This window comes from Trametes versicolor (genome assembly GCF_000271585.1).
Source record: "Trametes versicolor FP-101664 SS1 unplaced genomic scaffold TRAVEscaffold_1, whole genome shotgun sequence".
Taxonomy (NCBI): domain Eukaryota; kingdom Fungi; phylum Basidiomycota; class Agaricomycetes; order Polyporales; family Polyporaceae; genus Trametes; species Trametes versicolor.
Window position 1 is genome coordinate 4,241,057 of NW_007360321.1, and position 13,110 is coordinate 4,254,166.

At 56.9% G+C, this 13,110-nt stretch overlaps 5 protein-coding genes across 5 annotated transcripts; all 5 read left to right on the forward strand.

Moving 5' to 3' along the window:
• Window positions 1–1,670: 1,670 nt before the first annotated feature.
• On the forward strand, window positions 1,671–2,282 carry TRAVEDRAFT_42515 (uncharacterized protein; the record flags this gene model as incomplete). The annotated part of the gene is made up of 2 exons (XM_008034061.1): window positions 1,671–1,780; window positions 1,832–2,282. The coding sequence occupies 2 exons, from the start codon at window positions 1,671–1,673 to the stop codon at window positions 2,280–2,282; spliced, it is 561 nt and encodes a 186-aa protein (XP_008032252.1).
• Window positions 2,283–2,998: 716 nt separating this feature from the next.
• On the forward strand, window positions 2,999–4,317 carry TRAVEDRAFT_42516 (uncharacterized protein; the record flags this gene model as incomplete). The annotated part of the gene is made up of 5 exons (XM_008034062.1): window positions 2,999–3,240; window positions 3,294–3,723; window positions 3,774–3,816; window positions 3,875–4,246; window positions 4,301–4,317. The coding sequence occupies 5 exons, from the start codon at window positions 2,999–3,001 to the stop codon at window positions 4,315–4,317; spliced, it is 1,104 nt and encodes a 367-aa protein (XP_008032253.1).
• A 504-nt stretch (window positions 4,318–4,821) lies between these two features.
• Window positions 4,822–5,838, forward strand: TRAVEDRAFT_42517 (uncharacterized protein; the record flags this gene model as incomplete). The annotated part of the gene is made up of 4 exons (XM_008034063.1): window positions 4,822–5,057; window positions 5,105–5,387; window positions 5,438–5,774; window positions 5,828–5,838. 4 exons carry the CDS (start codon window positions 4,822–4,824, stop codon window positions 5,836–5,838), a joined length of 867 nt encoding a protein of 288 aa, XP_008032254.1.
• Window positions 5,839–8,795: 2,957 nt separating this feature from the next.
• Window positions 8,796–9,050, forward strand: TRAVEDRAFT_109688 (uncharacterized protein; the record flags this gene model as incomplete). Its single annotated transcript, XM_008035102.1, has 1 exon — window positions 8,796–9,050. A coding segment is annotated over one exon (255 nt), but the record flags the coding sequence as incomplete, so codon positions are not given.
• Window positions 9,051–10,028: 978 nt separating this feature from the next.
• Window positions 10,029–11,774, forward strand: TRAVEDRAFT_109543 (uncharacterized protein; the record flags this gene model as incomplete). The annotated part of the gene is made up of 3 exons (XM_008035103.1): window positions 10,029–10,310; window positions 10,371–10,956; window positions 11,005–11,774. The coding sequence occupies 3 exons, from the start codon at window positions 10,029–10,031 to the stop codon at window positions 11,772–11,774; spliced, it is 1,638 nt and encodes a 545-aa protein (XP_008033294.1).
• Between the last annotated feature and the right edge of the window lie 1,336 nt (window positions 11,775–13,110).

The window sequence follows — 13,110 nt, forward strand, 5'->3', positions numbered from 1 at the left end:
TACTACAAAAAGAATGAAGTCAATTGGATACAAATTGAGCGAGCTAGGGGGCCCAGAGCTACCCCTGCATGGTGGTCCACCCCAAGATCAGTGCCACCTACCTGATTTGGGCCGGGTGTGATCGAGAAAAGCGCCCTGTAGATCAGATTAGTTAGTGCCTGCCTAATTTGGCTGAACAGATAAGAAAGCGCCTGTTATCTATTGAGATAACAGGCCCTGCAGCCTCTCCCGGGGCCTCTTACCGCATTTGGAGGGCAAATACAATCTCCGACGCTTATGTCAGGTTGCTCGCTAACCTACGGCCGTTGGTGCATAAGGGGGGCCTGGGCGCGTACGGCGTCTGGTGCATCAGAGTTACCACAGGAGGTGGCACAAGCGGAGCTCGTCCGCAAGCGCGATCAAATCAGGACGCTCACCCTCCTCGTCGATGTCTTCCGCCTCATGTGGGAGTTCTACTACGACCACAGCAGGAACCTCGAGGCACAGCTAGCGCCTCTCCTTGATGCGAAGAGACGCCGGGAGAATTTTCCATATCTTCATCCTTCTTGAACATACGGGACTCTGAACTGCCTGGGAGACATTGGTGAGTGGATCACATTGCCTCGCGACTACGCCCATACAATATGTTGATTTGGCTTTTGCGCGCAGCGCCTCTCTTGCCCATTGCATCCGACGAATCGTGCTTTCGCCGCTACCTCTTTCATCGCCCCTCAGTATGCTCTCGAACGTCGGTTTGCTTTGCTTTACCCCCTTCGTATGTTTGTATATCCTTGCTGCGCGCCTCTGTTTTCGGGTTTTCTTGCTCTCTAGACCTTTGTTATCTCTCTAATCGCAATACACACATTGTAGCTTGGACATCTTATATCAGGTGCGGAATCTGCAAGCCACGACCACACATCCACGACCACACATCTCGCACTTTTTTCACAGCACGTTTCATGCATATGGCTATTCAACCAGCCTTCGCCAGCGCCGTCGCTCTCCTCCGCTGGTTAGCCGTGCTGCTTCGATATATCTGGAATATTTCAAAGCTCGCGTGGTTTCTCTCACGACGCCTTTGGTGGATCCTTGTGCACTTTGCCAGGTTCATCCGAGGGATGCAGATGCTTTCGGCAGGGTTATGGCGGCCCGCAGTGCTTCTGTACAAAGCTGGGCAAGTTACCTCCGAGGCCCTCCTCACTACGATAGAGACGATCGGCTCGGCGTTGAGCGGTCGCGTGATTGACTACCTCCTTTCCACCTCGTCATCCTCCCGCGGGACTGGAGGATGGCGTGCAAGGCGCCAAGGATTTACCGGGACATGGGCGGTGAGTGGCGTATTCCGCGCCGAGCAACAGCGATCTAATTTTATTTGCCAGAACTGGACCGCGGCGGCGATATTCAAGGAATGTACGCGCGCTATATCTTCTGCAGTCTTCAAAAAGACTCGGGTTCCTCGGCGCCGTGCTCCGTCGTTCACATGCTGGCACGCCGAAACACCCAATCAACCCAGCTCGTCACCCGCCTTGCCTTCGGCCGCTACGTACGCCACACCTCTTCCACAGGGCCCAGACGATCCAGATGGGCGCCTTCTGCGCGTCCACGAGCGACTTTTCATTGTGTCGTCAGAAGCCACGTCCTACGCCGAGCATGCACACGACCTCGCTTCACGCCTGCATGGTCAGATTGCCATGTCAGGCGACGACCTTGAGCGACACTCCCTCGACATACCGGTCGCCGCGTACGCTGTGGGCATTTCCTTGCAGAAGCTGGGTATACATGTGCGGAAGGTCATACGATGGTGAGCGCCCAGCTTTTCGAGGTACACCAATACCCACTCAAACTCACACAGGAACCTTGCGGAGGGTTCGTGGATGGAATTGGTAAAGCATGATGTACTCGATGAAGTCATCGCCAAGGCCAAGCATCTCGACGCCGTCACCAGGAGAAAGCAACGCACGGGGACAGCCCTGGCGGTCGGAGAACTTGACGGCGCCGCAATCATCTCCCTCTGGACCACTGCGATCTCCCTTGCATTGGAGGTTAGAGAGATTGCCAACGAAACCGATGTCGACGTGGAGCAGGAGATTCCGGGCGCATTTCCGATAGAAACGACGCCCGTTATGCCACCCTCAACGGATCATTCTACGACTTTTGACGTCCTCGACGAGGAGCAGGAGATGCCGGGCGCGTATCCGGTCCAGATAGCGCCACCGGTATCTTCCATGGCGGGTCGTTTTGGGGTGTCCAACGTGTACCATATGCCCGGTGCTTTTGTGGTGCTTTTGCGGGACGAGGATTGAGCTATGTAGTACAACTAGAGTGATGCGGTAGGGGAATTTGGACATTATCTTATATGCTTAGTAGTACTTCGGTGAAGTTGTATGCGTCGACGGTTGAATTCACGCGCTTCTCTGTGTTTGGGGATCTATATACGCTCTTGTTAACTTCCTTTTTATATATGGATTTCTGCGCGCAAACCCGCAGCGCTCAACGCGCTCGAGTTCACGCAATACTTATTCACCTTCCGAAGTGTCCGTAACAGACGCGTGACGTCACGCGTCGTGATATCGCGCGTTCAGGACCTGGCACGGCTTCGCGTCTCGTCGCGTTCTCACATAACTAGTACTCCGTGCTCCCTCAGCTATTTTGCAAACCCTTTCTGCTCAAATGCATGTCATGGAGCGAACAGCCACCTCTCATCAATAGCGATAAGTAATGCCTATCGAGAGCACTCAAGCACGTTGTTCGTTTGAATAAGGTGATTGAATCTGGGAGTACTACGCTGTTTGTGCTCGTACTGACACTCGCGGTACTTAGATGTTTCCAAACTGCACTACCCCGCTAACGTGCCGCAGGCGCATGGTAATTGTGAGGCGAGCAGAAGACAAAGGGGCAAACACGTTCCAGTGAGCCACAGCGCGTGTTTGATCTCTTTGCACGCAATGGGGCTCCTCAGGTTCTTAAACTCGCACCTACCTGAGGACCCACCCTCCGTCATTCCTGCTCATAGGACACGATGGTAACCATCTCGCTCGACTTCTCCTCCCTTGTTGCTATTGTGTCTCTGGCCCTAGTATCGGGTCTATACGTCAAATTATTTCTTCGAGATTGGCAAGCATCCGAAGACGTCGCCACTCGCCTTCTCCTCGCCGCCAATGCGGCCCAGTTGGCCCCGGGTCTCTTGGAAGCTGAGGGCAACGGCGCGCTGAGGCGGCGCGCTAGTCATGCTACCATAGTGTCTGATAATCACGTCGCCAGGTGCGTTATGAATGTCCCTCAATCGTGTACATCGCACTCACAGCTCGAAACAGGCGCGGCAGTGTTCCTCTCGCGGGAAGGGCGCAGAGCCGTCAAGGCACTCCCGCCGCTTCAGCAGTAGCCACGCCTCCTCCCCGTTCGTCCACTCCGCCTACTGTAGACGCCTCTCCTACGTCATCCGCCTCGTCCTCGCGGTCTACCACTCCGCGTCCTGAGACATGGATCGAAGAGACGAGCGCTCCTGTGGCTGGCACTGTCGCAGGGCCCGGGCCATCTTCGATTTCCCAAAGGAAGCAAGTTGCGCGCGGCAGCGTCGCACCTTCCCTCCCTGCGCCGGCAGCGAGAAGCGTCTCGCGAGGTCTGTCCACAGTCTCGTCGTTGTTGACGACACCTCCTGCAACCCCGGAACCCCCATCGGTCAGCTCCTCTCCGCTGTCTTCTCTGTCTTCGGCCACGACACACTGCGAAGATGAACCCATGGACGTGAGTACTTTCATCCGTAGTCCCTGTGATGCGCACTGAACCCCTACCAGGAAGACATTGTGTACGGGCGGAAGACTAAGACGACCCATGGAGGTGAGTATCATAATTTGCCGCAGATTATAATGCGCTTACTAACTTGACTCGACGACAGTTGACACTTCGTATTTCCTATCTAAGGCAACCGGTCCCTTCAACGGAACCCCGGATCCCATCACCTGCCAAAATCTTCACGTCGGAGACGTTTTTTGCCACACGATCACCCAGACGGACCCTCCGACGTTTCAGATTTGGCTGTGGTCCACCCGCGCCGGCGGCAGGCAGTACTGGGCGACCGTTACCCAAGGTCACAAACACCATGACGGCCGCCGGCTGATCCTGACCTTCGAAGGGAAAAAGCCCTCGTGGGTCAGGGAGGAGACTTACCGCAGGCACATGCGTAGGGAGGAGAAGGCAGAGAAGGAGCGGCAGGAGATGAAGGAGCGGCAGGAGATGCTGGCACGACAGGAGCGGCGGGCGAGCATGCGTAAGTCGAACCTCACAACATATCAGCCGTCTGCAGCTCACTGATAGTCTGCAGAACCCGAGCAGGCGTAGCCGATCGGCCGAGCTACATCGACCATGCTCCCTCTTGAGTCTCGCGAGACTCTGAGTCAAAGTTTTGCGTGGTATTCTCCGTCTTCCGCCGTCCGCCGTCCCATCCTTTTTAGTTACCTTGCTTGCGTTGTTCCTTGTTCCTTCAAGTTCCCCGATCCTTCCCAGCGTCTCTCAGATATGTGGCTCTCTTCTCTGTACACTACTGCATCCTCTATAATCATCATCCTATCCATGCAACGCATACTCGCTCTTAGCTACTGAGGTACGCCCTCGGAGCCTGGTCCAGACCAGCATGGGCGTCTATACGGGCGTCATGGCCCAAATCAGGAAGGAGGGGAGGACCGGCTTCGCCCAGCTGGTGCCAGTGTGGCGAACCCTCCTCTCCTTCGCCCTCGCTGTCTTTCACCCATCCTTCAACGTCCTTGGCCCATCAAAACTCTTTCTTCTCACATCTGTCCTTATTTATGCCGGACGCCATGCTCTCTTGTCTTTACAGTTGCCACCATGCTCTCCTGGGCCATCCCAGCCTTCGCAGTTCTTCTGTGTCTCCTCGTATGTCTCCTCAGATGTCACCGCCGATCCTCCGAGACTAGCAACCGGACGCCGGGTTTCATCTATTATGCCACTACCACTCTCAGGCAACACCATACTACCAACTTAGAGCTCCTCGTGCCCCTGCCGACCGACTACGCCGCCTTCAAACCCACGATCTTACGCGATTTTGGCAAGGATAGTCATACGTGAGTAACAAGCACAAAATGGACTCCTCTCGCTGACCACGCCACAGTGATTTGGGTACGTCGCATTTACAGGGCGAAGACATCCCACAGCCCTCGCGGAGCTCGTCGCGTCGGCCGACGTTCGTCATACAACCTTGCGCCCTCTCCCCCGACATTCCTATCTCGCCTCCTACGCTTAATTGCGCACCCCCTTCTGAGAGCGACAGCAGACCTTCAACCTCAAGGGGAGAGCCGGCTCATATGCACGATGTCGACGAGGTGGATTTGGACGGTAGCCAGGATGTCTCGCATGCAACGTCTACCGCTAATCGTCAAGGTTCTCCAGGCCTGGTAAGTGTATACACCTCAGCGTTGCTGTTATACTAATTGCCCGCATGCAGATATTAATCAGACATCCGAATACCCGATCCGTCGACGGCGAGACGTACGACTCCCCGTTCTTCGAGATCGAAGGTACAAATCCCGTCGACAGTCCACCCGATTTCACCCCGGATGAAGATGTTCAACTAGGAGACGTCTTCTACTACCGCTACAAAGGAAATAGCGCTAAGTCTAGGCTATGGATATGGTGTTTCGACACGGTTCAAGGTGTGCGCAACTGGAAGCGCGTCAAGATCGGACAGAGGCGCGAGGACGGCAGGCGGCTCACGTTGAGCGAGTCACGAAAGAACCCCTCCTGGGTGAGCAAGGCATGGTTCGCGCGGCGCGGTATCCAGAGTATGTACACATATCTTCCCTCGCCGCGGTCTCGAGCTGATCAGTACCTTCAGATCGTCTTTAGCATATTGTTTTGTTTGGCAGTGTAGCCTTTGCTTCAGTACCTATGTCTGATTATTCTGTAGCTCGAGAATGTACTATTGGAACCACCGCAATGCATCCTATCATCGAACAAAGCTGGATCTGCCAAGGTCAAGTGGCGTATGCGGCCCTCCCTACTCTGCTCGTAACCACCATGATACCCCAATCCTCTGAGCCTGAACGCCGCTGCGTCGACCCGATCGCCTCCCAGTCCTCCCTGCTTTCGTCCGATGACGCCTCAACATCAGACTTCAGTGAAGTATCCAACTCCTCTGCCTATGAAGGTGATTTGGAGCGTCGTCTCTCTGGAACCACCGTGCGGCAGCTCTTACGCATAAAGTAAGTTCGCCTTTTGCTACAATTACTCTGATGCTGACCTGGGGTGTTCGATAGGGACGACGGATATGAACACCAGTTGGAGCAAGACTACGCTGCAGCATTGGAGGAACTAGAGAGGAAGAGTGTGTATAACGCTGCTCTATATCAGGCCGTGATTGGGTTGAAGCGCGACAGGGTGCGTCTTACGCGTTCCAGCGTCCTCGCCCGATCTGATACCCCGAGTAGAAGGCTTGTGATGTACATGTGAATCGACTCGAAGATGAGCTAGCATCCGTACGCAAGGAGTGCGAGCAACGGTGTGCCCCGGTGCAGCTCTCATATCGCCAAGCGCAAGGTGCGTCTACTATTGCCACCCCGTCTGTCTGCTTTTCTCATGTTTTGATAGCGGGAAACCAAGGCTCTGGAAAAATTCCGGATCCAGTCCGCCGACGACTGTGTAGACCTGCGCAGCCGGCTGTCGCGGCTCGAGGCTGATATCACAATCCTGAAGAACAAATTCGAGGGCTCTGCGAAGGATAAAGATGAGGTTAACGGTATCCTCAATTCCATCCACACATGGGCGGGCGATGTCGACCAAAGGCTTGCCAGCATGGAGGAAGATTGCGCACGCCTCCAGATATTTGTGGAGAAAGAGTTGCAAACCAGGCTTGATCGTGCCCCGTACGAGCTTGAGTTCCCGACCCTACCTAACGACTCGTCCTCGCAAAACTCCCCTCTCACGACCGCTTCGCCGCCTTCATCTCAGCAAAGTTCTCTGGCGGAAGAAGCGTCCTACGACGCCTTGTCCGACGTCTCCATCCCAAGTTCCGCACATGCCATGGTACGCGATTCCTTCTTCGTACGTTCCGATGCGCTGACATCGTATCCTATTAACGTCGCAAAGCCCCACGTCCTCAAAAGGTGTCACCTCTGTCCCGTCATCAAGAGCATTCCCGAACGCGGTGTACGCAAGCAAGGTGGTCGGCACAAGCCACCCAGCGTCCGGTAGCAGCAGAGCGGACCTCGTCAAGCTTGCCATGATCCTGGTCTTAATACGATACGTGGTGAGCTGACTGCATCGCCGTAGGCTATCTGCACCTACTAAAAATCCGTAGACTGTCTTGAAAGTATCGATGACGCATGCTCGAGTCAATCCCGAAGGTGGTCAGAAGCAGATGTACGCCAAGGTGAGCCCGCTCGTTCTCTTCCGTTTGGTATATCGATTGACAATTAACTACAGCTTCGGAAGTTTGGCACACGTCTCGTCCCGGATTCGCTTCCCCCCCTACTCATCTACTTGTGCCTGGTAGCTTGTTTGGTTGCGTACTTCTTCCTGCATCTGGTGTTCTGGAGGGGCCCCGCTCGTGCCGGCGTCACCGCGCTCGACGCTGAGAGCGAGCATCCCTTTTGGGAGATGGCCCTTCGCCACACCCGTGACAAGGCCGCCGCACGAGTTCGGCGGGAGATATGTCTGTAAAAGCAGCCGGTTTATGCACGCCTTTCACATGCCCATCTTCTTATCCACGATCGCTATCAAGCCCATCGCTGTTCCGGTGAGTCTTGTTCCGGTGAGTCCCTTCCCGCTCGTTTCTCCAGCGGCACTGCTCTACGTCTCCTACTGCGATCGCGTCGCGGTCATTGCCCTCTCCCTTTCGATGTCTGCGCTGCCGGGCAAGCACCTCTGTACTTGCTCGGTGTGTCGCCAACGGATCTGGACCGACGCCGACAAAGTGGAGCACCGTGGTCGACACTTCGTACGCGCACAAACTGTACAAGATCATATCGAACGCGATGCTCTTCGTGGTCAGCAACGGATGGAGGAGAACGATCGAGCAGTGGCAGCTACAATCTTATTGGCGAGTGCTGGTTCATCATCCCCGCCTGGCACTTTTCCCGTGCGGACTCGAGACCACGACGCGCATGCTGTTTTGATCCCACCGACGCCAACGGGCCACGAGGTGTGTATATCTCACAAGAACGTCCTCCACGACTCTAACATCGCCGTTAGAATGACTCGTCCCCGGGTCATGTTACGCCCCCTGAGGCAGCACCTGTCGCGCACGAAGCAGAGGTTCGTGTCAGAAGTCGCTTATCCTACATCTTAGACACGACTAATAGGAACTGTTCGCAGCCGGTCTCAAATAATCACACGCACCTTGCCCCCCAGCGACTGTCCCAGCTGTCCCTCCTCCAGTCTTCTCTTCACGCCCAACGAAAGCTCATTCCGAACGTCATGAAGTTCAACTTCATCTCAGCCCCGACATCCGTGGACTCTCTCCCTGAGCTTGCGGGAAATGGAGGGGACAACGCGCTCTTCGGAAGCATCCGGGGAAAGCTTCTCTTCTTCCTGGAGCAACTACAACAGCTACAGCCGATTGGAGACAGGGATCTTGATCGTCGCCTCGAGGTTCTGACCTCGACGGCGGAAAGTCATATACAGCTGCTCGAGTCGAGGAAGGCGGAGGCGTGGCAAGAGGTTCTTTTGAGCAGCATACTGGCCAAGAGAGTTCTCGACGGGAAAGGGCCCGTTGCGATCGATACCAGTGAGTAATTCTTCCCTCTCGCGGCCACCAATTCACTCAACGATGTACAGCGCATCTTGGTCTCTCCACCGCACGAGAAATGGAACCCTTTGTTCTGGCCGCTTTCCTGATGACCGTTTTCCTCCACACCATCGCTCATGTCTCCCGTTCAAATATGGGATTCGTGCTTGCCACTCTGAAGGTCATCTTCTACGGCTGTTTCGTATACTGCCATGCGTCTTCCCGCCTCTCACCCGCACGAATCGACAAGATCCTGAACGCGGTCCCCGCCGATATCCGCACGGTACTTTCGGAGCTGAACATCGAGCCAGACTTTACGCGCTATGCGTCCTGCCCAAGGTGCCGTGCGACGTACGCGCCGGATCCCGACAACCCCGCGCGGCCGTATCCCCGACGTTGTACGTTCCAAGAGACTGACAAGCCACCCTGCAACAAGAAGCTCATATTTTGTCAAGTGCACGCCCCTTCTAATCCGCGTCAATCGGAGCGCGTGACGTACAATCCCATTCGTCCTTATCCCTACCGGCCAATCAACTCGTGGCTGGCTGAGATGTTCCAGAGGCCGCACTTGGCGCGGCTCGTGAAGGACGCCTGGAAGCCAGCGGGTACAGGTACGACATCGAAGTCGATTTGGGCGGACATATGGGACGCACCCGTCCTCCGACGTTTCCTGGGCCCCGACGGACGAACACCGTTCTCCGACCAACCTGAGAATGCGGCACATCTAGTCTTCTCGCTGTTCATCGACTGGTTTAACCCATTCGGCAACAAAGCAGCAGGGAAGTCGCATTCGATCGGAGCTATCTACCTCGTCTGTTTGAACCTCCCTCCTGACATTCGCTACCGTCCTGAGAACGTCTATCTGGCTGGCATCATACCAGGGCCCAACGAACCCGAGCTCCATCAACTCAACCAATTCTTACGACCGCTCATTGACGACCTCCTCGTCCTTTGGCATCGCGGTCTGTATCTAAGTCATACTGCCTTGGGCTCTGGGAGCTTGCTCGTCCGTGCCGCGGTCATTCCTCTCGTGTGCGATCTACCGGCGCTGAGAAAGGCGGCTGGTTTCGCGGGGCATTCTTCGACGCACTTCTGTTCCTTCTGCAAACTCTTGAAACCCGACATCAACAATCTCGATCGGCCCTCATGGAGGCGTTATACGCTGGAGCAGCATCTGAAGTATGCAGGGAAGTGGAAGAAGGCTCCGACCGAGGCTGAACGAGATCGCCTGTTCAAGAAGTACGGCTTACGCTGGTCAGAGCTACTGCGCTTGCCGTACTGGGATCCTACCAAGTTTGCGCTCGTCGACAGCATGCACAACTTGTTCCTGGGCGAGCTTCGTCACCACTGCCGCGACGTATGGGGAATCAACGTCAAGGACAAATCATCTGATTCCCCTAAGCTCGCGCCGCACGACCCCGACGAGCAGCAAGTCTGGCTCGACAGGGTTGCGAGCTACGTTCGGAGGGGCTCACAAGCTCGTCTGTCCAAGATCCGCAAAGGTTACATCGCCGCGGTTGCAGAGTTGAACGACGCCATGCCGACTGCCTCGAAGTTCGCGAAGAAGGACTATATTGCATCTCTACTCCAATGGGTGCGTGTTCCATGGCTGGACTTGTCAGTCAATGTATACTTACACGATCGGATACAACAGTGGACGACTTCTCCGGGAGAGATACGCCTGCCCCCCGTACTTGCAGAGCCAACTACGGAGTTCCAGCTCATTCGAGATCAGTACGACATCTCGCGGTTCAGCATTCTAGATCAAGAAACTGTCACCAGCCTGCGCGCAGACATCGCAGCCACCTCCTTTCCATCGTGGCTGGAACGACCTCCGCGAAACTTTGGCAGCACCTCACACGGTAAACTGAAGGCCGATATGTGGCGGACCGTCTGTACGGTGAGTATGGTCATCACGCTCGTACGACTATGGGGAGGTCGCGAGGCCACCGAGCGACAGCGGGCGCTGCTCGAGAACTTCGTCCATCTGGTCTCCGCTGTCGACCTCGCCGCTCGCCGCTCGACGAACCAGGAACGCATCGACAAATACGATCGTCATATGTTGGATTATCTCACGTCACTCCGTGATCTCTTCGATCACCAACTCGTTCCCAACCATCACCTCTCCCTCCACTTGAAGGAATGCTTGGAGCTCTTCGGTCCCGTCTCCGCGTGGTGGGCCTTCCCATTCGAGCGGTTCAATGGGTTGCTCCAGCGGCTCAGCACTAATAGCCAGACAAGTAAGTGCACATCTACTTGCAGCACGGATCAGACTGACACACGGGCAGGTGATATGCCCCTCACCTTCATGCGTTACTTCTACCTCGGTGCTAACTTGCGGGCGTTGATGGAAGAGACGGATTGGCCTGACAAGCCTGAGTTTCGGGCCATGAAGAACGCGTACCTCGACGCTGTGCGTGACGCCGTGCGCGGGACACGCCTGGCCGACTTCTACTCAGCCCATGGCGACATGGCTCACCCGGAGCTGTCCTCGGTGTTCAACGAGCACAAGCTGGAAAATCTCCCCTCCACTATCTATGACACCTTGTATACTCGGATCTCCGTTCTGGATGGGAACATCTTCGCCCCGATCTTCGCTGAGTTGGATGATCTCCGTCTGCGCCTTCCTCTTGGTGCTCAACACGTCTCTTCCTTCGCTCACCGCGGGGCGACATACGCCACGAGCATCTCATCACGCAACAACTCGTTCGTACTCTTCGACACACCCGGCACCTCCGTCCCGATGGCCGGCATGATCAAGGACATATTCCTACACGGTCGGCTGGTACAAGGCAAAGCGATCATAGAACCATTCTTCGTGGTCGAAGAATATGTCCCCCTTTCACTCGAACATGCTACTCTGGACCCTTACCGCCGCTTCGAGGACCTCGGGACCCGTCTTTTCTATCACCGTACTACGGAAACTCCCAAGCTCCTCGCCCTCCAAGATATCCGGTGCCATTTTGCGGGGATGACGTACACCCCGGACGGCATCGGCGAAGAATGCATAGTGGTACGGTCGCTTGATCGGGTGAGTGTGAATAGCACTATAAAATAACTCGTACTGAACGTTCATTAGAGCTGAATGATTTATGTATGTTGAATATCCAGAACTAGGACCACAAACCACTCCATACCATATCCTGATGTGCACCGGCGTAAGGCGGTGAAGCGTGGTGCGGCACCGGTAGGGACGTGGGGGCGTCGTGCGGTGCTGCCCAGCATGGTATGGAATATTACATGGCTGGGCTGGGTGTGCTTGCAGCGTCCAGCAAGCTCGGGGCGGTACGGCTCGGGACAGCACCGCGCGGTGTGGTGCGACATGGTGCGGGACGGCGCTGCGCGGTACGGTGCGACGCGGTGTGGTACGGCGCGGTGCAGCGGCGGGCGGCGGCACATTGCGCAACGCTGTGTGCTCCGACACGGCGCGGCATCGTGCGACATGGCACTGCATACCTTCATGCAGCAGCGTGCGGCGTTGGCGTGGGGGGGGAGAACACTGGCAGGCCAACAAGTGAGTACGTGCGCCTGCAGGACGGTGTTCGTCCGTCGGCGACCTGCGTAAGGCCCGCGTACACGCGGCGTGGCGCCGGGCTTGACGAGCGGAAGGCCCCGTACCGCGACGCGCAGTGCCGCTACAGCGCAATGACGCGCGGTATGGGTATGACGCGGGATGGCGCGGCGCGGTACCGCGCGGTACGGGATGGTACGCGCGGCGCGGGATGGTACGCGCGGCGCGGGATGGCGCGGGATGGCGCGGCGCGGTGCCGCGCGGTACGGTATGGCGCGGTATGGCGCGGTACAGCGCGGCGTGGTACGTCCAACGCGGTATCGCACGGTACGTCGCGGTATGGCGCAGTACGGTACGGCGTGGTGCCGCACGGTACGTACAGCGCGGTATGGCGCGGTACAGCGCGGCGTGGTACGTCCAACGCGGTATCGCACGGTACGGCCGGTACCGTACGGCGCGGCGGGATAGGGCGCGGCGGGATATGGCGCAGTACGGCGGCGCCGTTACGGCGGCACAGCGCAGTGTCGCGCTGCTCAGCGCCACAACGTTAACATGGCAAGGGAGGGCCGTTCATCCCGAGGTAAGGCGCACGTCGGGCCGCGCGAGAAGGCGCACACGTCGGGCACCGCGCGAGGAGGCGCACACGTCGGGCGACGCGCGAGGAGGCGCACACGTCGGGAGGCGCGCAAATAAGTGCGCGACTGGACATCGGCGAGCGGGCGCGGTAAGTAGGACATGCGTGCGGGTCCTCAGGCCTCATGGCGCCCCGTACATAGTTCCTTTGTCGGGCACCGTAGGGCGCGCGGGAGGGCAAAGTAGGACATGCGCGCGGAAGACCCCGGCCAGCCCTCGGGGCGCAGTGCGTCGGGAACGCCGTCGACCA